Source organism: Girardinichthys multiradiatus, chromosome 2, assembly GCF_021462225.1.
Source record: "Girardinichthys multiradiatus isolate DD_20200921_A chromosome 2, DD_fGirMul_XY1, whole genome shotgun sequence".
NCBI lineage: Eukaryota > Metazoa > Chordata > Actinopteri > Cyprinodontiformes > Goodeidae > Girardinichthys > Girardinichthys multiradiatus.
In genome coordinates this window covers 24,780,340-24,808,240 of record NC_061795.1, presented here as the reverse complement: position 1 = coordinate 24,808,240, position 27,901 = coordinate 24,780,340, and the positions used below count along the sequence as shown (strand labels likewise).

The 27,901-nt window shown below is 41.3% G+C and overlaps 1 protein-coding gene across 9 annotated transcripts; it reads left to right on the top strand.

Annotated features, from left to right (window-relative positions):
* On the top strand, nt 1–27,693 carry tle3a (TLE family member 3, transcriptional corepressor a). Of its 9 annotated transcripts, none has more exons than XR_007042136.1 (21): nt 1–403; nt 872–1,019; nt 1,434–1,534; nt 1,715–1,778; nt 3,081–3,125; nt 9,289–9,351; nt 9,584–9,658; nt 12,206–12,232; nt 15,645–15,849; nt 17,378–17,385; nt 18,656–18,778; nt 20,225–20,275; nt 20,367–20,519; nt 20,967–21,099; nt 21,233–21,408; nt 22,306–22,379; nt 22,468–22,717; nt 23,715–23,962; nt 24,085–24,232; nt 24,327–25,628; nt 25,913–27,693. XR_007042136.1 is itself a non-coding variant. In XM_047390297.1 (21 exons), the coding sequence occupies exons 2-21, from the start codon at nt 996–998 to the stop codon at nt 26,018–26,020; spliced, it is 2,274 nt and encodes a 757-aa protein (XP_047246253.1). In that variant the 5' UTR covers nt 1–403; nt 872–995; the 3' UTR covers nt 26,021–27,693. The 9 variants fall into 9 exon arrangements, 1 of the variants encoding a protein (XP_047246253.1); XR_007042135.1 differs by having other exon boundaries at nt 12,203–12,232; XR_007042132.1 differs by having other exon boundaries at nt 9,584–9,688.
* Nucleotides 27,694–27,901: the final 208 nt, after the last annotated feature.

Sequence of the window (27,901 nt, the reverse complement as noted above, 5' to 3'; positions counted from 1 at the left end):
TGGCAAAGCTGGACAACTGGGGGGGATGGGGGGGGAAATGCGAGATTGTGGAGAGTACTGTGTTACGCTTTTATAGAACCTCTTCGACTCGTAGATTTTTGGAAGCCTATATGTATGTTTTTTTTTTCCTGTTTTGGGGGGATTCACCAGCCGCGTAAGAAGCGCATTCCTCGGAGGTTCAACGCCGAAGAATAAAGTAGTTTATTCGCAATTTTCACCCAACAGCTCCCTCCAGTCTGGTCTAGTCTGGCTGGGTGCGTTCTGGAGAGAGTGGAGGATGCCTGTCGAGATCTGCGTTCACATTACGAGGAATTAAACGCCTGCCTTACAGCCTTCATTTGGTTTTTTTTTTTCTCTCTTTGGGGAAACTAAGGTCGGACCGACGATTAGGACGCACGTTTGGGTAGGTATTTCTCACAGCTCTTGATTTCAGCTTCAGCGTATTTTAATGCTCTTTTTTGGGGGCGTGCGGTCCGCAGCGCGCCTCTTCACCGCTCCGTGCGGAGTCAAAGTCGGTGGAAAAGCCAGCTGCCTTCGGTGGTGTCCTGTAAGTGCGGGCTTTCTGGTCATTTGACGAACATCAATAATAGACCAATCTTATCCGAGCGTTTACAAGTCCTGTCTTCAAACGAATGACGCTGCATCACTTTAAATTGTAAATTTGGATCATTTTTTTCATATATAGGTAGACATCGCTGCCCACTAACCGAATAAGGTCATCAAAAGACGGATCGGGCACGCATTGTGCTGCTTTTTTTTTTACACGACTTGGATTGCTACAATAACTGTGGACTTGTTTGGAACAGCATTAAGTTGTTTATTCTACATATATAGGTTAATTTGCGGTTTTGTTTTTCCATCCCGAATACAGGATTTTCACGACCTCCCCTAACCCCCCCACCCCTGCCTGCTGAGACTGGTATCTCTGAGCAAATTTCGACCATTTTGCCAAAGGACCTGCACACTGGAGACATAAACAAAGGATACATTTAAAGATGTATCCACAGGGCCGACATCCGGTAAGATACGCCTCTTATATATACATTGAGCATATGACATTTATGCAAGGGGAAAAAAAAAACTCCGATGCAAAGCCCCTTTTCCAACCTTAATGCAGATCATCTCATTCTCCTGAAGAGCATGCGGATGTTTTGCATGTTTGCATGCTTTTACTCACATGACTTTTGCCGAATGTGAAGACAGGTGGTGGCTTAAATTCACGTCTGAGAGAATTCATGTTCAGTGTGAAAGCCTACTCATGTGGTGTTATTAGCAGCTGGAGGTGTGAAGTATGGACCCACCTCAGCTTTTGGTATAATGTCCTACAGCTGAGGAGATGTTCATATCCTGGAAGTAGTGAATTTATTGAATAAAATTTCCAAGCAGGTGAGTCGGATTGCTGAGATTTTCCCTCTCTGTTCTTCTGTTTTCAGGCTCCACATCAGCCCGGCCAGCCTGGCTTCAAATTCACTGTTGCTGAGTCTTGCGACAGAATAAAAGACGAGTTTCAGTTCCTCCAAGCCCAGTATCACAGGTAATGATTATCACAGAAATGACAAGAACTTCAGTTTACTTTATTAGTATGTGAACGTTAATAGTAACAAACTGTTTGGAATGAATGAGGGCCGGCTTTTTTTCCTGCTGATCTGACAAGTAGATACGCATGAATGAGTTCTGAAGTGGTTGAAATTGACACCTTGTCTTCTGTTTTCAGTCTCAAGGTGGAGTATGACAAGCTGGCCAATGAGAAAACAGAGATGCAGCGCCACTATGTCATGGTAAGCTTGCGTTACAATGGGGAACAATTATGGTACCAAATTGCAAGGCTTGTTGAAGATCAGGTCAGGGTGGAGCGGCGCAGGCTATTGTGATCACCTGCATGTGGTGGTTAGGGCGGGCTGGGTGTCAGGTATGGGCCTGTGAAAACCCTCAGGGCGGTGGTGGAAAGGAGGAGGGGTTTGGTGGAGCCAGTTGTTACGGAAGAGCTCTTCCTGACATGCAGTGGGCTTCATTATAGCCCGCCTCTCTGATCTCCAAGGGGTTGACTGCAGCTTTGCCCTCTGTGTGTGCTGATCTGATTATTCTCCTTGGAGACACCACGCTCAGACATATGCAGGGCCATAAATTAGGTGCGAGCTGTCGGCGGAGGCCGCTGTAAACAAGATGGAGGCTGTGGAACAGGGTTGTGGTTGTATCTTTGCACTAACAGTCTTTATAATCTTTAATTATTAGCTTTAATTTAAGCAGCCTTTTAGAAAAACATAGGTGTGTCACTGACGTAAGAAATGTGTCCAGACATAACGCAATGAGCAGGTTTTTCTGTGGATGTGTACTCGCTTGTCTCGAGTAAACACAAACACACACGCAGCAGGGGTGATTTAAACCAATACATTCTGGCTTAAATTAAGCTACTTTTTTGTTGTTTTTCATGTGAAAACAACATGTCAGCCTGACAACCAGGAGGTTAGGTAAACATGTAGGGAAGTATCCCACAGCCAGCGATGGGTGTCAGGTTACGCTATGGCTGCAGGGCTCTGATCTCAGACAGAATGGCTCTCTTGTTTGAGAGTAATTTTCGAAGAAGCTAATGGACTGAATAATGCATTGGCCTCATCAAATAGACGCTGACTGGAAAGCCATTTCTGCCCCGGTTGCCAGTTCTGGACTCTACGGATTACATTTCAGCCAGCCAGACAGACGGACCTGGCTGGAAATATCAAGCGTGTTGAGCAGTTGCGTTACGCTAAGTAAACAGACATCGTGGAGATCTGAGGGCTTAAGATAGTGATCAATACATCTGACCCTTTCCTTCCTGTGCCTACACTACAAGCAGCAGGGGAAAAAATCAATTTATCGACTGCACACTGTCAGCTGCTCAAAGAAGTTCTTTTCTGGTTTGATCTTAGTTCATCACCTTTCAGGGTTTTTTTCATCCTGGTCTTCAAAAGCATGTGATAATGTAATTAGCCTAGGGATCAATCACATTGATTAGTGGCTATGCAGAGCTGTTAGTTACGTTCAAAATCATGAAAATATCACACATTTTGTATAATGTGTACTTTTTTTGTCTTATTTTCCAGTATTACGAGATGTCTTATGGTTTGAACATAGAGATGCACAAACAGGTATGTACCATCTTTTAATCCCTATACCCTTTTAATAGTGAAACATGAAACAGAAACATCTGTCCTATTTCCAATCTCCAGTCTTTGTAAAGCTTTGACTTGCCAATACAGACTCTAGTCAGTTTTAAATTCTCTTATTAAGAACTATAATATCACAACAGGATTCAAAAAAATTTTTTCTAGTCTTTACCTGTGATTGCCACTAGTTGTAGGTGCAGAGGCAATGTCACGCGGTGCGTGAGAGAGAATCTATTGTAAAGCAGCGTTTTACTATTATAAAAGAAATATAAAATAATTCCAGGATTCATATTAGCGGCAGTCTCTGTGTGTACCTAGAGCAGTCGTTGCCTAACTTTTCAGCGTGAGAGGCTTGTAACACAGACAAAAACTTCTGGTAGGGTGAATTAGACGAGGTGTAGTGACAAAACAACATCAAACAATGTATGTATCTCTTTTATCAATTTGTAAGTACTCTTTTTATCTGCTGTGACTTAGTTACAGCTTAGTTGCGCTTTTGCCATATTTTTTTTTATTTTTTAGCTTGATTTCTCCAGATCTCAAAACCCTGGATGTGGGTTTGGGACCTCACCAAACTGTCACCCAACTGTTACTGTTACAGTATACACACCAAAGAATGTTGTTGCACATAAAAATGCTGTGTTCACTGATCAGAAATTAATCAGAGTTTTGAGCCTTCAACCGGCCCGGTCACCGGTCAGGGCTGATCAAGCTTAAAACTGTCCGATAGTTGATTTATCTGTGGGTTACATTATTGCCTTTTTTCTCTCATTGTATCATAGCAGTCAGATTAATCAAAAACCACGTTCCACCTTGTAAACCTAACATGAGTGTGCAGGCGTATCTGCTGAATGAATGAAACCATGTGCCACCATTTATACAATCAGTCTCAGCCATTTTATTGGATATCTGCAAGTGGTGTCATATAATTCGAGTCAGCTTTTTGATAAGATTAAAGGTAGACTTTGACAAGCTCTGCCTTTGACATGATGATTACAAAGACAGAACTGCTGAACAGTTATTACAAGAGCAGAGCAAAAGTCATTTAGCAATTTATTGCGCCCTTATCTTTATCCAAGGGTCCTATCTTGTGTTGCTCCACAGATCAGTCACAATAATGCCTTAAGTAATAAGAGATTGAATGAATGAGTAATCCTCAGATTCTGCTACATGCAGCTTTTAAACAATTAAGTCTGTCTCTTCCCCCTCGGTTAATGACGGCATTGGTGGCACAACGGATTGACATGGTGGGATGATCCATCAGTGTCTGGGGCTGTTTGTCGCACTGCCACATGTCTGTCAAGCCTCAGGCCCCCTCTGATAGCTTCTGTCAGGCACTTATCACCAACCAGAGGGGCGATGGGGGTGGAGGGGTGTGAGCTGGAAACTAGCAGGAGAATAGAGCTGAAGGGGGGAGGGGCAAGAGCCTGGCTTTGTGTAAACAGGTTAATCGACTGATCCATTTTAGCGCCTGACTTTTATCAGGAACCTCAACAGAGCTGATGGAAGCGCTTGAATAATTCATCAGCGGGGCCCCTAACCTCCTGAACGGCGTGTTTGTGAGCAAACAGTGCAGGGCCCCGTTCTTGCAGCTTCCCCAGCTTTACAAACCTGGGCAGGGGGGGAGGAGGAGAATATCCGGAGTGGTGAACAGGCAGGGTTGGGATGGATTATTGGATGCACACAGGCATATTATTTCCCTGCCAGGAGATTTATTCTATAGTGTGGAAGCTCATTCCTCTTACTGTTCCTTTTTCATTGCTGCACAGGGACATATTTCAGGTTTAAGAATGCACACACCGACACAGCTTAGATGGACTGATGTGGCAGTGTTATCTGATCCATCTCTGTCAGTCGCAGCAGTAAGTTGATGCAAATGGGCTAATTTCTGTTGCATGACGTCAACCCCGTAATTGCCATCATATGGTGCTTGTTTCCTGGAGCTACACAGGGGTTTGGGGCTCAAAGTTTAGCTTCAGTCTGATTTTGTTACCTAGTCGTAACACAGACTCATGTCTCCATGAGTTTGCTTACAGGCAATATAACTTCTGGAACCAGCACCAAAGGAAGCGTTGCCCTCCAAAAGTCCGTCGGTCTGTATTGTTCATAGAAAATTGAACAGCGGTTTAAGAAACTGTGGCTCTTGTAAGCAATCAGTGCTTCCACATCCCAAATCTGTGACAGGGGACTGAGCGTCAGTGTAATAATCTTAGGGTGTAAGCATTTGTCTGTCAGGTCCACTTATGTAAATGGAAAGTGTTTATATAGAATTAGAACAAGCTTGAAACCTTTTGCGTCTTTGCCTAAAACAAGTTAAAAAGGTTACTTCAGAATTCAGATTATTTGGTCATGGAGGTTGAAGTTATCAACTCGTCAAAGAGGGGGTCCTTTATGGTGGTTTATTGGAAACCTATGTTGTGAATCTTGCAACTATCGTTACATTTGCATTTGATGGTTATTTACACAGGAGGCGATGAATATTTATATAAGAAATGTAGTTGGGAGGTGGTGTGCCACCAATTACCTTACTGTGGGAAACATACAAGGAACGGTACAAAGCATTTCTTTTCAGATTAACTAAGTGATAGAAAAGTAAGACTATTGGACCAATATGATAGATGTCATATGTCACCATGTCTCACCATATCTAAGGTTTTAGGGACTAGGATACAGTTGGACCCCTTTAGAGCTGCATTTGGGGTTTGGATTGCTCCACTATCATGCAGTATGAAATGCATGCTTTTGCATCCCTTTTGGCCAGACATTGTATCCTAGTCTTCTGGGATTAACATAATTAGTATGGCTTTGTTTTGCACATGTTGGAAACACTGTTTTAGTTTTTTGCACAGCTTTGTTTATACATCACAGTTACCCTGACTGGAAACACTTTATATAATCCGTTCTTAATGCGTTTCACCCAGGAAGATCATTGGTGGCACACTGCCTCCAACCTTTATCTCCTGTGTAAATGATCAGGAACTTCTGTGTAAATAACTGTCCAGTACAGGCTTGTTAGTGGTTTAAAGGGTCATAAAATATAATTTGGGTAAAACACTATGACATTTTCGTGACAGAGTGGTTTTATGTCTGATTTGGTCTTGGCCCCTCTGAAACTAGCCGTTAGCTTCAGCTTCCAGGCCCAGCTAATCTGATTTTATCTACTGCACATATAGTACCCCTCCTCCAAATTTCTGACCTATCCCTTTAATGTTTGAGGTTTGCTGATCTGGGTGCAGTGTCTGACAAGGGTAACCAGAGCAATGACTGCATGTAGACAGGCCATTTGGCTTTTCTTGGTCAATATTGATCACTTCTAATGCCAATTAGAAATTTGCTTTGGACTTGCCTCAAATTAACAAAGACCTGGGCTTTGCTTCTCAGTTAAGTGGAAAACTCATTATTCAGCTTAGAAGAGCTGACCGTACCACTCCTTGTTTCTTCTTAATGGAATAGTCAGACCCTTAGGCCATGCTGTCAGATAGTACAAATTACTGACCCTCTAAATATGACCAGTCAAGCAGTGTTTTTAGATAAATCACCTGCTTTTCCTTTAAATATAATGCCCATCAGTGTTTTTTAGGTCCATTTTCCACTGCTGATAACAACAGGCGAATACCTCTCTGTACACAATTGACATGCCAGCCTGAGAGTGCTCTTAAAGTGGTACTATACAGGTCCGAGTACCTATAATTGTGTAGCAGCCGTGCAAAGCTGGCCTCTCAAGGGCCAAGCTGTCATCTACTTAAAGCGACAACAGCCCCATTTTTATCTGCCAACAGACCAAAAAAAAAGAAAAACTGAAAAAGGGAGAAGCAGTTCTTGCAGTGCTGCACTGTATCTATTTTGACAGCGGCAGAGAGCTGAGCGGATGCCTCTGCCATGTATTTGCATGTTGTGTTGTGGGAGTGCAGAGGCTGGCAGTCGTTTAGGGCACAACGGATCTGTCACCTCCTGACCTCTCCCAGCCAGCTGTCACCATGACGCTAAGCTACAGAGGAATGGACCCCAAGTGCTCGAGTACTTTTTACAAATCCCGTCAAATGTTTGAGCGCTATTTACAAGGCTTATCTCAGCAAACATGGATTATACAGTCCCGGTAGCTTTTCAGTCGTTTCTAATGCCCTCTGTCAACTCTTTCTAGAACTCTTACAAAATTGCATTGATATAACTCCCATAAAATCTTTATCTTATCTCTCAGGTCAATCCCCTTCTTGTCTAAAGGCAATAAGCAAGTTATGGTCAGATTTGTATTACTCAAGGAAGTGTATCTCAATAATACAATACTATGTAAAATATATTTTATTTCAGAGATCCAGTCCAAAAAGAAAAACAAATCTATAGATTCATTAAACAAAAATTAATATTTCAACACTTTAATTCTTTTAATTTCTTGATTATGACTTTCAACTGATAAAAGCCCAGAAATTCAGTTTCGTCTAAAACTTTCATATAATGTAAGGCCAATTAAGAATGGAATTTTTAATACAGACATGTTATCTAACGGCCTACACAATCATAAGGAAGACTGCTGACTGCATAGTTATCCATCAGACAGTCTATGACACCATCCTCAGGGGCGATAAGCCACAAAAGCTGGCTGTTTAGAGTGCTGTATCTAAGCAATTATATAGAAAGTTCAGTGGAAGGAAAAAATGTAATGATATTTCTAAAATGAGGTTCACTTTTCAATGTTTCTAAGAGATTCTAATTTATTGAATTATACCTGCGTAGTATGCAGTTCTTTCAAATTATTGCTTCCTGTGCCAGACATCTGACTTTGTTTCATCTGACATTGCATCTCTAGCTTGTTTTTTATCCTGCTGGCTTGCCTAGCTTAAGTAGCTATCCATGTTGCAACTTGGGTCAGTAGGTATTGTACCATCATTACTTTCCCATCGCACTCTGGCTCCGCTCTGAGGTAATAGATCAGGCTGCCAGAAACTGCCTGGCATTTCTGCTATGTGTAATAAATAAGCCGCCGGTCTGCAAGCTACATTGTGTGTGCTGCTTGTGCTCCAAATGAGAAATCAGAGAAAATCCCTGTGATGTGTTTGTGTTCTGCAGTGGCCTTGGGTTAAACTGCGGCTCATAAATTCCAAAGATGATGTAGCTTTGGCCCTGTTATTCTCTTTGCTCTCAATGCAGAGCTCAGACCTGAAAGTCTCATCTCCCAGCCTAGAAGGAGAGAGAGAGCGAGAGAGAGAGAGCAAGGGGAAAAAACAAGCTGGCTGTGCTGTGTTTTTACAGGAGAGTGGGGGTGGATCAAACTCCCCTCTCCCACTGCTCTTTTTAACCACCATTCATTTGGTCCGTTCATGTGATCGACAGGCTGAAAATTCAATTTAATGACCTGCCTCCGAGCACGTAATATGATTTTTAAAGCCTGTTACGGTCAAGCAGAGGTGCCATTTGCATAATGATCCAAGCCAGATAGGGCTGCAGCCGTTGCCATGGCAGTTGGTAGACAAGCAGAAGAATGGAGGCAGGGTTCTGTGGATAGATGGGGGGGCGAGGAGGGTTGCAACACGGGGTGGGGGGTGGATTGATGGCAGCAAGAAATCTCTCCTGCTCAATTCTTAGAAAGGCCAAGCTTCAGCGAGCCACTCCTGATGCAGACTGCATGCTGTCTTTGTAATGCTCATCGATCACAGATTGGAGGACAGTAAGCCACAAAGTTGTTATGGTTTGTTTTCATTGTGCGCTGTGAGTCATAATGTTGATCTTCCACACTGTCACGTGTAACTAAACAGTGCAGGTTGAAGGCCTCGGCTTCATAAAAGGGTGTGGTTGTGTGGTTTAACTCTGAGGTTAAGTGCAGGACAGTGCAGTTGCAGTTGGAGGGGGAAAGGCAGGGCAGGAGAAGATCCTCTCAACACAGACCCGCTCTGCCTGCTCATATCCGTTTAACGTGGAGTGCTCTCTCAGCACAGCTGTGCTCCATCCCCCTGGGCTCTCCTAATGTTTTAAATATTTCAAATGTCAATATCACGCTGTTTAGAGGATGTTGAGTCAAGCGGTTCTGATTGCCAGAGTAATTGGCTTAATCGGTGTAAACATTAAAGGCGGGGTTATGTGCAGTCACTGTGTGCTTCATGCACCGCCAACTTATTTTGCTTCTTTTTTTATTTTTATTTTTTTTTTACAGACGGAGATTGCCAAACGACTGAATGCAATTTTAGCTCAAATTATGCCTTTCCTGTCACAAGAGGTAGGTTTTGAATGCAACCTTCAAATGGTGTCACAGCCCCCTTTTTTTTTTTGTTTTATGAAAAAGTGCCTTATTGTTGCCTATGCTGTTTAGAGAGACTATTAAGTAGTTTTGAGTAACTGTGCTGTGTTTTTGACATTCACCCTCACTTTAGAAATCCTTGTGGTGCTGTGAAAATCAAACTACGATTGGGTTGTCGTAATAATAATAATGTGTAAATGTCTCCCCGCAGCACCAACAGCAGGTTGCTCAGGCAGTGGAGAGGGCTAAGCAGGTGACTATGACCGAGCTGAATGCCATCATCGGGGTACGTGGACTTCCCAATCTGCCTCTCACCGTGTGTATACTCCCTTTTTTTCCTTTCTTTTAACTTGGGTAGGGGCAAACACTCAATGCGTCTAAAAGACATAACTTCACCATATTGTCTACACTTGTAGATTCACATAGAGCCTTGCAAAAGTATTCATCTCTTTGTATTTTATTGGGATTTTATGTGACAGAGCAACACAAATAGTGCATAATTGTGAATGGAAAGCAAAAAATAAAAAAATATTTATCCAGCTTCTTTCATTCAGATTCCTCTGAATAAAAGTGCATTAATTATTCAAAAATGGGAAAAGCATGGTGCACTTACAAACCGAGCAAGACATGCACATCCACCCAAACTGGCAAGATAGGTAAGGAGAGTATCAATTAGAAAAGAAAACAGGCCAGTTGAGGAAGAGAGCTGCAACTCTGGTGCAAAAATCAGTTGACAGGTCAGCTAATAGTTATGTATTCTACAAATCTGGCTTTAAGAAAGGCATTGCTGGAAGAAAAAAAAACCAAAAGAAATTCTGCTTGCAGATTGCCACAGGCCATACACAGCAGACATGTGGAAGGTACGGTGGTCAGATGAGACAAAACCTTTTGGGCCTAAACTGCACATAACCCTGAAAATAGTCACCCTGTGAAACATGGTGGTGTGGATGGTTTTCTTCAGCATGGACAGGGCAGATGTTAGAGGCTGCAAAAGACTTGAGACTGGGGTAAAGGTTCAATTTCCAGCTTTACAACCTCAAACTATATAGTCAGCACTACAAAGGAAGGCTTTAGATCAAAGCATAGTCATGTGTTAAAATGACCCAGTCAAAGTCCAGACCTAAACCCAATTAAAAATCTCTGGTAAAAGACTTTTGATGTTTTGATGAAAATTGATGTTCACAGATGTTGTCCATCTAATCGGATTGGGCTTGATCTACTTGGCAAATAAAAATTGGCAAGAATGTCAGTTTCTAAATGTGCAAAGCTGGAATAGACAAATGCCAAAAGTCTTGTAACTGTAATTGCAACAAATTTATTATCTATTATTGTTTTTTTATGTGAAAATGTTGAAAACTCTTCTATTATTCTGTTTATTTCTACTTCAGAAACATGTTGCTTTGTGTTAGTCTGTTATATAAAATCCCTAGAAAATTAGAGTTTGAATATTGAATCAAAGTATGAAACCTGTTGTAAGGCACTGTAGATTAACCAAATATTATGGCATATATGCTCTGTATACTTGGTATAACTCTTATAAGATGGCCTGTTTCTGCAGCTTTGGTCTCAGTAGCGATGTCTTGTTGTGCATTTACAAATGTGAGCCTGAGAGCTCTCAAGACACCCTCCGCAGCCCGCATTGTTTTAATTGGCAAAGGTTTTAACGGGGAGCCTCATCCCTCACTGTTGACCTGGATAGCTGTGGGAGTTAAAAGGACCGAGGCTGACCAGAGCAGCCTCCCAGTCACGGTGTAGACGGCCGCCATCGGCCATCCCCGCTGCTCGGGACTTTGTAGAGCTCATCGCCGAGCAGTTAATGTTTGGTGTTTATCACTGCTTCAAAACGCCATCTGCTCCTCATTCATCAGCGATACCCATCCTGCCCTGCTCAGGCAGAGACGACTGGTTTCACTGGAGAGACATAGCTTGGAATATCTGTGGTCTTATTCAAACAGTTGAATCTTCAGCATGCAAGTCCATAGAGGCTGATCTGAGACCTGGATGCACATATTGGAATTCAATTGTTGCCCTTCTTGTGACCTTTCTGTTTCTGGTTTATTGCTTTCTTAAATAGGTGGATTTCTAGAGGTGATGGAGAGCCGCTTTTATTTTAATATGTCGGGACTGAGGCAGATGCTTTATTACTCTGCAGCAGCAGTTCTGTCTAACAATAGTAATATTTGATTTGATATCTTATATATGTATTTTTCATCTTTGGATAGTACTGTAATACATTGCTGATTAGAATTTGGAGCCGGAGTGATTGTTTTACTGTGATTCAATATTGACCTATAGTTTTGAAGGTGGCTTCTTTAAAAATAGAATGAATTATATGATGTGCCTATAGGAGGCTTTAGTACACAGTTCTGTGTGGCATCAAGGCTGTCGAATAAAACGACGAGGCCTCAGCCCAAAACTTTCAGCGGTTGCTAATGTCAGGGGATGTGGTTTAAGAACACCATCCTATGAGTTATTTATTAAGGAGAAGCTCTGTAGACATGCCAAAATCCTCATGTATATTGTAAAGCAAGGTGGGGGTGAAAGAGCATGCCAGGCAGACAGGCAGTGTACAGGAACCAGGTGCATATCTTATTGATGGAGCTGCAGGCCATGAATAGAATGCAACTAGGGCAGCTGCTTGAGGTAAAGTTGACTGCTGGAGCATCCCATTTGGTTCAAACACAGAAGTCTCTCATATGCCAACTTGGGTTCTCTCGCACCTTCACGAGCACATACTCTATCTGTATGGTCATTATAGGAAGGTCTTCTGTAATGGTGAGAGAGCATCTGAACAAGCTATAGCTTTGACCACCTCTATCCTCCTTTTCAGCAGCAGCAAGCTGCCTACCCTGCTCTTATGGTCAGTAATACACACAAATATTTGTCTTATTTACACTCTTTTGACTGGATTTGGCTCTTATGGCTTGAAGGGCTTGTGAATGTTGCATGGCCCTACTTGTGTCCAATTAATCTGCCTTTTGATTGAGCATGCCACTAGAAATATAATAGCCTACCCAATATTGCATCCTTTGAGATTGTGAAATATAACAACAAAGATTGTGATTTAATGTTGTGTAGCTCTTATGCTAACACAAAAATATAGTAAAATAATATACACCACTGGTCAAAAGTTTTAGATAGACTTTCTCCCTTAATGGGTTTCTTTATTTTCATGACTATTTAAATTGTAGATTCTCACCAAAGGCAACAAAACTATGAATGAACACACATGGAATTATATAATAAACACAAAAGTGTGAAATAACTCTAAACATTTTTACATTTTCAATTCTTCAAAATAGCCACCCTTTGCTTTGATGACTGCTTTGCTCTCTTGGTATTCTCTCTTCATGAGGTGGTTGCCTGAAATGGTTTTCCAAAGAGTCTTGAAAGAACTTCCCAGACGTTCATTGAGAGATAGCCAAAGGTTAATCTTTTAGTCATCACAGCCAAGGGCGGCTACTGTAAGGAATCTAAAATAAAAACATATTTAAAGTTCTTTTGCAATTTTTTTGTTTGCTACATAATTCCATATGTGTTCAATCACAGTTTTGATGCCTTCAGTGAGAATCACTGCACAATGTAAATAGTCATAAACATAAAGAAAACCATTGAATGAGGAAGTGTTTCTAAAACCTTTGACCAGTAGTGTATACCTAATTGCTTCTATTTATAATAGATGACAGCTATGATTGATCCTGCTGCTGCTGAAATAATAGAACATTGATTATTGCTGTTAGAATAACTATAACACTCATTTATTGTACAAGATTTCATACATAAACTGAAGCAAAAGTATACTGACCTGCTATAGCGAAAAGTAGTGCCTATTGCATAGAGCATTATGTCTTTTTGCCATTTTATTCTTTATAGAGTAATACTAGGAGTATAATAAGCTGATATTGGCTGGTTAATTAGTCAGGCTATCTGCTCAAGCAGCAAGCCAGCAGTGACGTAAAAGGCGTTCCTCCTGTAGTTTTCAGAAATCTTTCCAAACATCCCAGTTTGTTGTTAATGTAAGCAATGGAAAGTTGTAGCTGTCTTCTCTCTGCCAGCTGGTTGGCAGTGTGCAGCAACAGGTGAGGACTGGGTAGCATTGTGTTTCCTGAACAGTATAATGATAAATTCTAGTGGTTTGGTACCATAACTTTAAAAAAAAACCTTGATGAACTCTGATTCTAGTAACTGGCCTGTGTCTGTTTTGAGTGTAGTTGTTGGACTCTCCAGTCTCTGTATAGGTGGGCTCTATTTCCTGCAGTAATACTCAGTGTGAGGGTTAAAAAAGGGGCACGGTGTAAGTCTTTATCTTGCATTATTAAATTAGAAGAAATGGGCCAGACTTCTTTCTTTATTTATTATTGCCTTCATTTATAGCCCTTTAATGAGGGCTCTTGCTGATCAGCCATGCTTATTACCCATCAGTGCCTCATTAAACACAATGAGCAAGGATGTCGTCGTCCCCCACCCCCCCGCCAGTGAACTGGCTCCTTAATTTCCCTCATGGACACAATATTAGAAGTCTCTCTCTCTCTTACTCTCTCTCCTCGCTCGCTCTCTGCTGTTTTCCAGAGTAGCTCATATCACAACAGGAGAGAAGCGGATTCATATTTTAATGCCATTTATACTTTTGTGTTCCTGCCATACCTAAAACAAAACCCATGCCAGGTTTATCCACCTCCTTCTACTCTGTAGTAATTACCAACTTCCTGATATTCCTGATAAACTGATCTTAAAAGGCCACTTATTGAAGTCCGTCTTGTAAAAGAGAAAGACCGTATGCTGTAACAACAGTTGAATTATTCTGCCGGCTTGTAGATGGGTAATAAATTGCTGATGTTTTTATTGGTGTCTCGGCTAAGTGTTATTTAACCTTGCTTTAAACTGCTTACTTCCATGCTGAGTGCCTTTTAACTCCCATTTATTTCCCCGTGCCTTTTCAAATATTGATGGTGAATATTGGAGGTTTGACTGAGTGCCAGCAATGGGCCCCATGCTCCTGGCTCCTGAAGCTGCCTTCTCAAACAATGAGACAGAGAGAGGGCCAGCTTCTGGCACTCAAAGTTCCCCCTGTGTCTTAAAAGTTTGGGTGTGCAAATGATTTATGAGCTGTCAATACAAGAGTTTGAATACAAAAGCAGTAAGCAGACTCTGTTGTGTTTTTTTTTTTTTAAGTGTTTTTTTTAAGTAGGTAGTTGTTTTGGCCCCAAGGCTGACAGCTTACTGCTCTTTAAAGATGATTGTTAAACTCATTGAAGGCACAGGAGTTATGTGATGCTGCAGAGTGAAATGTGGCAGTTTGAGTGCTTTTTTTTTTTTTTTTTTTTTTGCTGTGCTAATCCAGGCTCTCATCATTAACTTATCTTTGCTGTTTTTCTTTGTTTCATACTAGGAAGATATGCTATTATTTTTTTTATTGAAGGTTACTAACACTATGTTAGTGCACAGCTTAAAAGCACGTCTTGTATATGTTTGGTGTTTTAAAAAAAGGTTTTAGAATAGAGGTGCACTGAGAATTAATGAAATCACCAGTCAGGGCAAGTTTTAAGTCTTATCTTGTTGCTACCTGGTTGTGGTAACAACAACACTCTTCGATGTGGACTTGTTATTGTGGGAAGATGAAGTGTTTAAAAAATAAATTAGTGGAAAAAAATATTTTTGTATGTCCTGACGTGTGTGGTTCATTCAGGTTGGTAGAGAGAGCAAGGGTTTCAGTAAATAACAGGAAGGCTGAACAGTTTAAAGCAAAGTTGCTCTGTCTGTCATTGGATATGCTGGAGTTGGAAATGTTGGCAGCCTTTTTGAAATCTTCATTTTCTCTGTTTCTGTTTTAGCAATTCTAGCCATATTAACTGTGCTAATTGCTGCAATAAGAAGTTAAATACTTTAGTCTGTGATCATTTTGTCTTGTTTAAAGAAAATAACTTGGCTCCTAATGTATTGTAAATAATAGATGACCACGCTCGGCATGAAGGCTAGGCAGAAGAATTTGTAATGATTTTAAATCTAGTTCTAAAAGAGAAATTGGATTCAGCTAAAATTAGAATTGGCAGGGCTAAAAAAACTGATCTGAAATTCGTCACGTAACTGTCATCAGTGTGTCTCTATTGTTCACAATAAGTTGCACTCTTCTTGATCTCAGTCCTATGCCACTTTGGCCTGGAATGAAGATAGATCTGACAATAGATTTGCTGCTGTCTGCTTTTCTGCAAGGGCTTTCTCCTTCCCTCCAACCCATTTGGTGTTTGTCTGTCTGCATCTCTGTCGACTTGCAGCAGCAGCAGCTCCAGGCGCAGCACCTCTCCCACGCTGCTCACGGGCCTCCGGTCCAGCTGCCGCCTCACCCCTCGGGTCTGCAGCCACCTGGCATCCCCCCTGTGACGGGCTCCGGATCGGGCCTGCTGGCTCTCGGGGCTCTGGGCAGCCAAGCTCACCTCCCAGTGAAGGACGAGAAGAACCACCACGATCTGGAGCACAGAGGTGCGTTGTTGACTTGAGCTATATTACCTCTTTTTGCGGGTTAGTTGAAATTAGGCATGGATCAATATGAGATCCTCACTATACAATATCCTTGAATAAAAAAAATACCAGTTTCATGGTATTCATACAAATAAAACTTTTAAATAACAATTATTCCTACTGCTGCTAAATAATATAGCATGTTGTCAATAACATTTGATTTTTGTTGTTTTGAAAACTGTTTTTGAGTCCTTATAGAGCCAACTAATAGGGTTCCTACAGAGTCTTGGGAAATCTGGAAAATGATGTATGAATTATGGAAATAGGAAATTGAAAATTGAATAATGTTTTGAGTTTTCTGACTCGATTGAATACAAAGTTTTGAAGATAAAGAGGCTTTTTTGGATTAAGACGACATCCTCTATCTTTGATTTTCCACTCAAGATTTAATTCAAATTTTTATCCGACTCATTGTCTGGTTTTTCCGTTATTTGTTGACAAATAAGGGCCTTTTGGGTTTTTGTAATCAATTTTATAATTTAAAATAGCTCTGTGGTTCTTAAACAGGGTCCAGTTTATTTATTTATTTATTTTTATTTTAATGAACAAAATAAAGGTATTGCAAATCACAAAGTGGAATTTAAAGAAGCTGTATTTGATACTGGAAAAATTGTCTTAAACATTAGAGTCTGAAAAAGTGTGAAATTGAAAATACTCTGATTGTACCTTTTTCTGCCTTTTTATAGAGTAGAACAAGTATATGAAGTTGATATGACATGGTTAATATAATAGCTTAGCTTAGTTGGGTTATCTTACATTTGTTGCTTGCTAGCCATTAATAGAAGTGATATATGCCGCGTCTTTAGTGTCCAAGCAGTGGCTATCTGTCATTTTTGCAAGCAGAAGTTGTCTCAAACAGTCAAATAAATTTTTCCTGTATGGAAAATAAACATACATTAGATTTTGTAGCCAGTTGAGCAGCAGTGCACAGCAATGTGAGGTCAAGAGGCTCTGCTGGGTTAGTCTATGCTCCAGTCCATCCAGAAAACTCTGGTCTCTAGTGGTACTTTCTTTGGCATCTCATTAAAGGTTGTCATAGCAAATGAAAAGTGGCTCTCAACTGACTCATCCGGCTAAATTAAAAAGACTGTACCATTTTTAAATCATGGTATACCATAATCAGCTATTCCTAGTTGAAAGGAAACGTATGTCCCTTGTTTAAAAAGATATTAAATATGGGGTAAATAACATTAAAGCAAGTAATGCTGCTTCTCTCTATAGCAGTACCATAGAGCTCTAATGTGAGGAACACATCCTGTCTGTTCACATTCTGTCTGTGTAATGAACTGGTGCATCCCCACCCCATGACTAATACATAAGCTATTCAGCAGCTCCAATATACATTGATGAACGGGGCCTTGTGCCCTACAGCTGATTCACACATGCTCAGCCAGAGGCTTTTGTTACTTTTCACCAACTGACATGTTTTTCTCTTTGCTCACTTGGTTTCCTCATCATCTCCACTGCCTCTGTGACATCTATGGAACAGAAAGCACGGTGAGTGTCCAGCACTGAAGGGATTGTTGGGTTTCACAGTATCTTATTGCTGATTTGATATGCTGTCATAATCTGCTTTCAGTATTTAGAGTAATGGGAATTGAAGTATAAAACCGGTGTGCTATCATGCTAGAGAGATTACAAGGCTTGTAATTTCATCTCATTTGAAGGACTTCGCCCTCCTTCTCTTAAAGGATTTGTTTTATCCCCCTCTACTGTCTCTCTTGTTTACCAGCTCACTCTTTATTCTTTTTGGCTGTGTGATGAATATTCATGCTCTCCGTTCGACTGGACCTGCTGAAGTGTTTTATTCAAAGTGCTGCAATGTCGGATGACTTGTGACGGGCCTATGAGGTTCTGTTTCCGTAGGCCGTGCCGGCTGAATGGGTTCAGTCATCTCTGAAGAAATGGAGCTCCTGGGGCGATTAGCAGGCCCTGTTTTGTTTTCTGTGTTCTCGTCCCAGGTCATCTGATAGTAGAGTGGTTACTTTGGTTAATGAGTCACGCTAAGCATCTCTTTAAAAGTCAGCCATTATGTAGTGGCCCTTTGCCCAGACTTCTAGTCCATCACCCATTGTTCTCCTCCTCTGGTTTTTGTCCATGGCTCTCTGATGGAGGGATGTAGAGATTCAGGACAACTTGGCAGTTTGCAGGCAAGTGGCAAGCTCCTTGTGAATGCTGCTGGACTCCTGCCGAGTTCCTCTCCTTTTGTTGGTGTTTGGAGTAAGCAGTCCCAGCTTCTGTAGGCAGGTTCCATGGAGAAGCACCAGTCAGTCCCCGCTGCTGTGCCCAGTGGCAGGATATAGATTATTTTTCTCTATCAGAGCTCAAAGCAGGAGCTGAAACAGTGCCCAACGCCCAGAGCCCACTGCCTATAGTTTCTCTTTGTCTCTCTCTCTCTCATGCTTTGTCCAAATGACTCTGGAGAAAAGGCCCTCTGTTCAGTCACGACACACTGCTCAAGCCTCTGTGAAGCTGTTTGTTGTCCAGTTTTAGGGGGGGTTTGGTGGGCCAGCTCAGTAAACAACCCGTACTCCGTTTATTTCAGAAAGCAGCTCATTCTGTTGTGTGTCAGCTTGGGCTTGGTTTGTGTCAGGGTACTGTTTGGTGCTGGCCAGCAGCTGCATTTTAAGACGGCTACTGTGACCATCATTGTGTGAAGGAGGCATTTTTTAAGGTTTGGATAAACTCAGTGTGTTCACTGTTTAATTTGAAGGAAATGAATGATATGGATGTGGTGGTAAAAATGTTTTGTTTTTCCTTTTTGTAGAATAACTCGATATCCCCATCAGAAAGCTTGCGAACAGCCAGCGAGAAGCACCGCAGTTCTTCGGATTACAGTTTGGAGTCAAAGAAACGCAAAGTAGAGGAGAAGGACAGCATGAGCAGATATGTACGTTTATAAAAGGAAAAGAACAACATGATGGGGAACATCATTTGTTTTCGTGTGGAATGTTTAACACAGTTTTCATCATTAAAGCTAGAAAGGGCAAACATTTTACAAATTTTAAATGCATGGTTAAAATGCCTTGCAAAAGCATTTATACCTCCGGAGCTTCACATCGCAACAACTTTATTGTGTTTTATGTGATAGACCAACACCAAGTATTACGCTGTGAAAAGCATGGTGTGCAGGTGTACTGTATATTTAGCCCTCCTGAGTCAACCCTATGTAGAACCACCTTTTGCTTACAGCTTTAAGTCTAGTTCGGTGAGTTTCTACCAGTTTGCACATCTTGGGAGTTTAACTTTTGCCCCTTCTTTTTACCCAAAATAGCTCAAAGTCAGTTCATAGTCCCCACAGCATGGTGCTGCTACACTATGTTGGAGATGGTATGTTTAGGTCTGCTGGAGCAGGGCTACATATAATAAATATGTAAGACCGTTGTCCTGAGGACTCACAGTTCGATGTGCTTCTAAATATGTCTTTGTTCCTGAAAACAATTAAAATGAGGTATAGGGGAACATCTGCCTGGAAAACATCTAAAATGTATAGGACAGTGAGCCATGAAAACCATGGTTGGGGAACCCGGCCTTACAAAACTTGTAAAAAATTGCAACGGTGACTATTAGTGGATTTCCTCTTCCCACATTTTCGTAAAGGCCAGATTTGGGCCGTGTCTTACCAAGTGTTGTCCTGTTGACAGATCATTGCACCTGGACGATGGATCTTTGGAGGTCCTCCAGAGTAACCATGATCCTCTTGGCTGTTTCTCTTACTAATGCTTTCTTTATCTAGCCTCTCGGTTTAGGTAGGGAAGCCATGTTTTCCCATTCTCCTCACAGTTATTTGTGAGACCTTTAAATCAATGTAGATAGCCTAACCTAGCTTTAAACTTTTCCAAAACTTTATCCCTGACCTGACTGTCTGTTGTGTTTCTTAGTTGCCATGATGTTGACTGGTCATTAATGTACTCTAAACCTCTGAGGCCTCCACAGAACAGCTGCATTTATACTGAGATTACATTACACATAGGTGGACTCGGTACTTTTGAAGGCATTTGGTTGGTGTGAATTTTATTTAGGGATATCAGAATAAAGGGGGCTGAATAAGAAATCCACCCAACATTTTCAGATATTTATTTGAAAAAACTATAATTTCCCTCCCACCTATAATTATGCATTATATTGTGCTGGTTTATTACATTGAATCCCAATTAAATGAACAGATCTCTTACTTGTATAGCAACCTCACAATGACAGGTTTCCACCTACCCTGGCTCTAGGCTTGTCCAACTCTGAGCAAGAAACCAATATTTTTGAAGCTCCCCATGGTTTCACACACATTAATCCAGAGTATATCTGCTAAGGTGGCTGATTTTTCTAATTATCTCTGCAGGATAGTGATGGAGAAAAGAGTGATGATTTGGTGGTAGATGTGTCTAATGAGGTGAGTGGTGTGGAGTTTTAAATGATAACGCCTACATTTACTGAAGCTGTTATATAACCATGAAAATCTGTTGCTGTGTTTCTTTTGTCAGGATCCTGCGACTCCACGGGCAAGCCCAGCCCATTCTCCGCCTGAAAACGGCATCGATAAACCACGCCCAACCAAGAAAGACACGCCCAACAGCCCAGCGTCTGTGGCCTCCTCCGGAAGCACCCCATCCTCCAAGGCTAAGGAGCTCAGTCATGTAAGACATTAAAAGAGTTTAAGGACAAACTAGGACAGAAATGGTTTTTAAAAGGGAATTGCAGAGAGAGAGGGATATATGCAAATAGATCTGGAACATTTTCTGCTGTGGATTAGGAATGGCTGTCTGTGCTTTAAGTGCATGACTAAAATGTCAGGGATAATATTGTCGCATTGGGATCAGTCAGGTCTCCTCTGTTAATAGCTCAATGTATTTAACTATTCTGGGATTTTTGCCTCTGCCTCGCTAAAAGATTAAAGCTAAAGGGGATAGAAACGGCCCCATCTCCATTGTGACCGTAATAGGTTTTAAAATAAATAGCAGTTTATGGCTGTGGCTTGTCAGAATTAGATTGGATTAAGTTCAGTTTGGTTTGAAATTGTCAGTCTGCACAGTGCCTGGTTTTCCAGGATTGTGAATGTGCTTGCTCTTTGGTTCCCTTGACAGAATGACAAATCCTCCACGCCTGGCCTCAAATCCAACACCCCCACCCCCAGAAACGATGCCCCTACTCCTGGCACCAGCTCCACTCCTGGGCTCAGACCCATCCTGGGCAAACCACCAGGCATGGAGGCTCTTGGTTGGTACCATTCTTTGTCCTTGCTAGAAGCAGATTTTATTATTTTTTTAAACTATTCTTTTCCAGTCTATGGTTATCTCACATACTGATATCCATCTCCTGTTTTGTTTTTTCTTCATTATTTTTCCTGTAGCAGCACCAGCTTTGCGGACCCCTCTGTCTATTGCGGGCTCCTATCCTACCCCCTTTGCCATGATGGGCCACCATGAAATGAATGGAACCCTGACGAGTCCAGGGGTGTATGCTGGCCTGCACATCTCCCCTCAGATGAGTGCTGCAGCAGCTGCAGCTTATGGACGCTCCCCCATGGTAACGACTCCACCTCTTTCTTTATGCCACTTATTACGCTACCTTCATACTGCGAATCTGACTTTTCTGATGACTAGAATCAGGTTCATTTCAGCTGGATTGGCCCTGACTAGTGACTGATCGGTTAGAAACTTGGAAAGTTTGTCTTTTTCCCTACCTAAGTGCTACCATTTTGGGGTCCCCGCAAGCAACTGTCTTCATTGTGAATGTGGTTACTGAGGCAACAAGATCTAGACTTAGCTATGTTCAGAGTCAGTGATGTGTTTAAGTTAAAGTCAAGGGAAGTAAAAAGAAATAAGAAGGTATTTAAAACAGAATCTTTTTATGTATCGAGACATGTCTGTAGTTCAGTCAGCGAGTGAGAGCAAGACTTTCAGCAATAACAGGAAGGCTCAACAGTACAATAAAGTAACTGCGTTTTATCCTTTGAAGTCTTCAACCTCTGTCTTTTTATAGAACCTGTTGGAGATGGAAATATTTTAAGTCTTTTGAAAACCTCAGAGCTAAGGATCTACATTCTCTAGAAATACATATGGAGGGTGCTGTTTTAGTAATTCTAACTGCGCAAATTGCTAGCATCAGATGCTAAGAACAGTTTAAAATGCCAACTTATTTTGTCTTATTTTAAAATAGTACGTTTTTGTTCTCTTACACACATGATGTGATGTCGCCTCTGCTCCTGATAGAAATAATAATCACTCCCAGTGGGAAGGCTGGAAGAAAGTGTGTTTCTTAGTTATGTCTTCTTATATAATATTTCTTAAAGAGAAGCTGGTATTGACAAGTCAAAGCTTTCCAACAACCCCAGATTGAAAATTCTGATTGATGGATCCTAAGAGGGGGCTTTGTTCGATCCCACATCTGTACTTGAAACATTTATTTCCTCTCCTCCTTTAGGGGTTTGATCCTCATACCCATATGAGAGCCCCTGGGCTTCCAGCCAGCCTCACGTCCATTTCTGGAGGCAAACCGTAAGTGTCTCACCAGATGTATAGCTTTTTCACACATTTCCAAACCCAGCAGCTATTAACTGATATGAGGCCGTCTTTCTTTCTGTAGTGCATACTCTTTCCACGTCAGCGCAGATGGTCAGATGCAGCCTGTACCCTTCCCGCCCGACGCCCTCATTGGGCCCGGTATCCCGCGTCACGCACGTCAGATCAACACGCTTAGCCACGGTGAAGTGGTTTGCGCCGTCACCATTAGCAACCCCACACGCCATGTCTACACTGGCGGTAAAGGCTGCGTCAAAATCTGGGATATCAGCCAGCCAGGCAGCAAGAGTCCCGTGTCCCAACTGGACTGTCTGGTAAGAACCCGCTGCTGATTCATGTTTCACTTATTAGTGACATTTCTTAATTAGTTGTTATGCCATCAACAATGGAATAATGCTTTGCTGATGATTACATCCCAACTGGTGGGGGAGGGGACAACATCTCCCTTAAGAGTAAATGTACTAACACAGAAAAGCAAGCATTTTCTCTGACTGGTCAAAGTCATTCTGACAGCAACCAAGAAGAATGTACAGAGTTCCTTCACTGGCCTGAAAAGTATGAGCTTTGTTTTTAATATTTTCCAGGTCTGTATAGGTGTGGAAAAATTTTTGTTTCCAAACCTGTTCATGTGTTCGATAGATATATCGGCAAATCGATCGATCCAGATAATTTTTCTCATTACCAGTACCTTACATGCCAGAGATGTGCATTAAAAAAACTGTAATACTTTCATGTTTAATTAAAAAACTTTTATTGAACACATCTAAGTCTAACAACTTATCCAGGTTTACACACAACCTAATCTTGGTCCAGATTTGGACCACTGTCAGCCTATTAGAAACCTTTGTACTTAATGGCAATAAACATCATGTTTCTTTGAAGAAGACTTTATCCTAGCTATTAGGGACATTTTTTGCTTGGTTTTACAGGCGTGTTGTTCCTTGTTTTTCATCTTTGAACACAGTTGGCTACAGATATTCAGACTATCCTCATGTTTATTGTAAATATACAGCAAAAATGTTTTGACATGGGAAAAATAACCTAACTGAATATTTTAAGGATTTCTGCGTGGAAAGGTTTGGAATTTTAAATTAGGGAAATTGTGGAGGAATTCTGAAAGTGAGACGATATACGCACAAACATGACCAGCTGTAGGCCTGTCCACTTGGTTCGGACCAGCTTAGACAACACCCTTTTGTTCATTTGTTCTTAAGATTTTCCTCCCGCTTCCTCTATATTTGTTTCTAATTCTCTGCACTCCTCCCACTGGCTAGAACTTGTATTGATTGGCTTTTGTCCTCTGTGCAACAGAACAGGGATAACTACATCCGATCCTGTAAGCTCCTGCCTGATGGTCGCACATTGATTGTTGGAGGCGAGGCAAGCACTCTGACCATCTGGGACCTGGCCTCTCAGACGCCTCGCATCAAGGCGGAGCTCACCTCCTCAGCGCCGGCGTGCTACGCCTTGGCCATCAGCCCTGACGCCAAAGTCTGCTTCTCCTGCTGCAGTGATGGAAACATTGCAGTTTGGGATCTGCACAACCAGACTCTTGTTAGGTTGGGAAAAAAATGTATTCCCAGTGTGCGGGCTTTGGCCCCATAACAGAACTGCTCTTGTGTGAGGTGCTTTTAAAGAGGATGTCAATACATGTTTGTGTGCCTTCTTACTCTGATTGCAGGCAGTTCCAGGGTCATACAGACGGTGCTAGCTGTATTGACATTTCTCATGATGGCACTAAACTGTGGACAGGCGGCCTCGATAACACTGTTCGCTCTTGGGACCTTAGGGAGGGTCGACAGCTGCAGCAGCACGACTTCACTTCACAGGTACAACCATTTAAGTCAGAACCAAATGCTAGACCCAGAAGTACACTGTTGTTTTCAGCCTCTGAACTGTTGGTAATTACTTTCCCATCCCCAGATCTTCTCCTTGGGCTACTGTCCGACGGGAGAGTGGCTGGCTGTTGGAATGGAGAGCAGCAACGTGGAGGTGCTGCACCATTCGAAGCCTGACAAGTATCAGCTACACCTCCACGAAAGCTGCGTCCTCTCCCTCAAGTTCGCCTACTGTGGTATGAACAAACCTACATTAAAGGATTAGACAATTTATTGTTGTTTTGTGGGATAGACCCACAAACATTTGTAAATAGGTGTGAAGTGGTATTAAAAGGAGAGGTTTTTTTTAATTATTTAGAAATACAAATATGAAAAGTATGGCTTACATTTGTATTTAACCCACTTTACTCTGATAGCCCTTTATAAAATCCAGTTCAACAGTTTACCTTTTAGAAGTTACCTGCACATCTAACTCTACATAAACCTGAACACACCATCCCCACCTATGGCAGCATCGTGGTGAGGGGATCATTTTCTTCAGCAGTGAAGTGCAAGCTGCAACCTTTTTTGGGTGTACATCCATGATTCCCAGTTCCCCTTTCTACAAAAATCAGACTGACAGATATTTCTTAAAAAAAAGCATGTTGGGTTTGTTGTTTACCAGGTAAAAAGTACAGAAAAAAATTGTACTACAACTACTTTCAACATGATTACTGAGGTAAAAAGATAACCACTACTTTGGAATAAAGCATGTTTATGTGTTAGAAGGCCTAGTGAAAGTCCAGACTTAAATCCAATTAAGAAGGTATGCAAGACTTGAAAACTACTGCTGACAGATACTGTCCATCCAGTCTATTTAGCTTGAGCTGTTTTACAGTATAGGAATGGGCAAACAATTCAGTCACTACATGTGCAAAGCTGCTAGAAATGTACAGCTGTAACTGAAACAAAAGGAGGATCAACCAAGAATTTTAGGAGGACTACATACAAATGCATCCTACACTTTTCAGATATTTTGTTGTTTAAACCCATATATCTTCATCTTTTACTTTGCAGTTATGCACTACTTTCTGTTTGCCTATCATGTGAAATCCCAATAAAATGCATTGTAGATTCTGGCTGCAGTCTGACAAACTGTAAAATATTGTATTGTTGTATGAATACTTCTGCAAAGCCCTGTATCTAGTTTAAGAGCTAAATGGCCTTTTTTCAGTTCTTTTCTCCTAAGGGTTACAGATGTAACGACTCTTGCTATGAAGGTATTTTCACTGCCTCTAATTAGTTCAATGGCACTGCTGTTTTCTTTGCAGGTAAATGGTTCGTAAGCACTGGGAAGGACAATCTGTTGAACGCGTGGAGGACTCCTTATGGCGCCAGCATATTCCAGGTTTGTGGATCAATACATTTGTCTGCAGCCACGGCCAAAAGAACGCACAGCTGTCTCCGACAGGAAGGACATGCCGACCGCTGTCTCACAGCACCAACCTATCATTGAAAACTGAAACTGAATTATTGACCTGACAAAGGAGTCTTTTTGAGGGCCAAAACTTGATGTTGCTGCAATCTAATCTACCCTTGTAGTCACCTAATCCTCGACACTTAACTTAAATGGAGGAAAGTGTATTAGCTGCTTTCAAGAATAACGCCTTTATCTTCTTCTCTCTTTAACAGTCCAAGGAATCCTCTTCAGTCCTGAGCTGCGACATCTCAACGGATGACAAGTATATCGTGACAGGCTCTGGTGACAAGAAGGCCACCGTGTATGAAGTGATCTATTAGGACGGCTTTGGATCAGAGCATGCTCATAATTAGGAACAACATGCTCTTCCTCCGCCTATCTTCCCTCAAACAGACAACATGGATTCTCCTTTAAATGACAGGAAGTTTGGCAGTGCCAGACTAAAATGGATGGTGGTGCTGTTTGGGACCTGGATTTTTGTTTCTGATTATTACAAGACTTGTACACGAAGAGCGGTTGTGTGAGGGCACTAAGAAAAAGGAAATAAAACAAACACCTTGCTCTTTTCGCCGGTTTGGATTTTTCTTTGTTTTTTTAATCCTTTTGACAGTGGAGATAAAGTTCCATGACACAACTAGAAGCGGCGCTTCACTTTGGAGCTTTTCCTCAGAGGTCCTGTGAAAAGTGTACATAATGGAGTAATAAATGGCCTTTTATAGATTTATATTTTGGTGTCCAATTTCGCTTGTGATGGTTCTTTCTTGTTCTCTGTGATTTTCTGTCCCCTTTGGGGGTGGAAATTAGATTAGGACTTTGTAAGAGGATATTCTGTTTCCTTCTCCCCTCCTCTCCGTGGCATTTATTTTCCATGTTTTTTGTCAAGAGCAACCTTTTTGGGAAATCTAATTTGGAGTTTTTTTTTTTTTCTTCCTGGCAACAGCTTTGTTTTTTTTTTTTTTTTTTTTTTGCTTCTTGGTACAAAACAGATGCTTGTTCCAAGGAGTTTAGCCACAGAGAACTCCGGAAACGCTTTTTTTTCCCCTGACTGGAGGAAGGAGAAATTCATTGTTTTCAGTTTTATTGGCTCACTGGCTTTGGTCAGCAGAAACTCAACTCTGAAATGATCTGTCACTGAACACTGGCTGCTTTCAGTAATACCAAAATGGATAACAACTGGAAGACTGATGGATTTCCTAAAAGGCAGCCGTGACTTAAGCTCAGTCTGTTGACTCAACCATTGTATGAAAATATCATTGCTCCGCTCTGCAAAGTCATCAGTCTGTGCAAGTTAATTATTGCCTTTCTTGTTTTGACGGCCTGTGACTGATATGCAAGACTTGCTTGGTTACACATACAGATGGCAAGCAAAGCCACGTCTGCATTTGACATCCTGGGTATACCGTTTGCTTTCTACAGTATTCACAATATTCTGCCTGGAAAAACTCTTACAGAAAAAGGGCATAAACTGTGTCGCATACACTCATCACTCGTGCGGATTGTACAGTAGACAGTTGTTGATAAGTCAATAAACTGTTTTTATATAAAATATAATCTTGACTTGATTTTTAAAGTGCTGTTGTCTTGCTGCTTATAAAGGTAATATCTCCATCTTGAAGAGAGGGAAATTAACATAAGAACTGGTGATAACACTGAAAATTAAAAAAAGATAATCCAACTCTCGTTTTTATGACAAAATCTGCATACCAGCTCATTTAGAATGGTAAAATTGTATTTTGTTTATTTAATTTCAACATGTTCAGCCTAATTGTAATTCTATTTTCGTTTTGGCTTTGAATACCCATCTGTCTGCTGTTTAAACTGGTTGTCTGGCGTAGATAACAGTGGTGAGACGACAGATATCTACAAATGTCAATTGTACTCTTAATCGTTTTCTTTTTTCTTCTTGGCTTAAATTATGCTAATAAGTACGTTTTTAGAAAAGCTGTTAGGTGGCTTTTGTTCTCAGGCAATAAAACAAGACCATGTATCTCCATCAATGTTTTTGATAAATTCAGTTAATCTGAATTAGTTTATTTCCAAAATGTGAATCTCTTCTGAAACACTGGATGTAAAGTGTACACACTGGTTGAAATGGCAGGTTTTAGATGTATATAGTTCAAAATGAGACCATATCATTCCAAAACATTGTGTTCACCTTTATTGTGACATTTATCAAATGTTCACAGGTACAATTTAACATT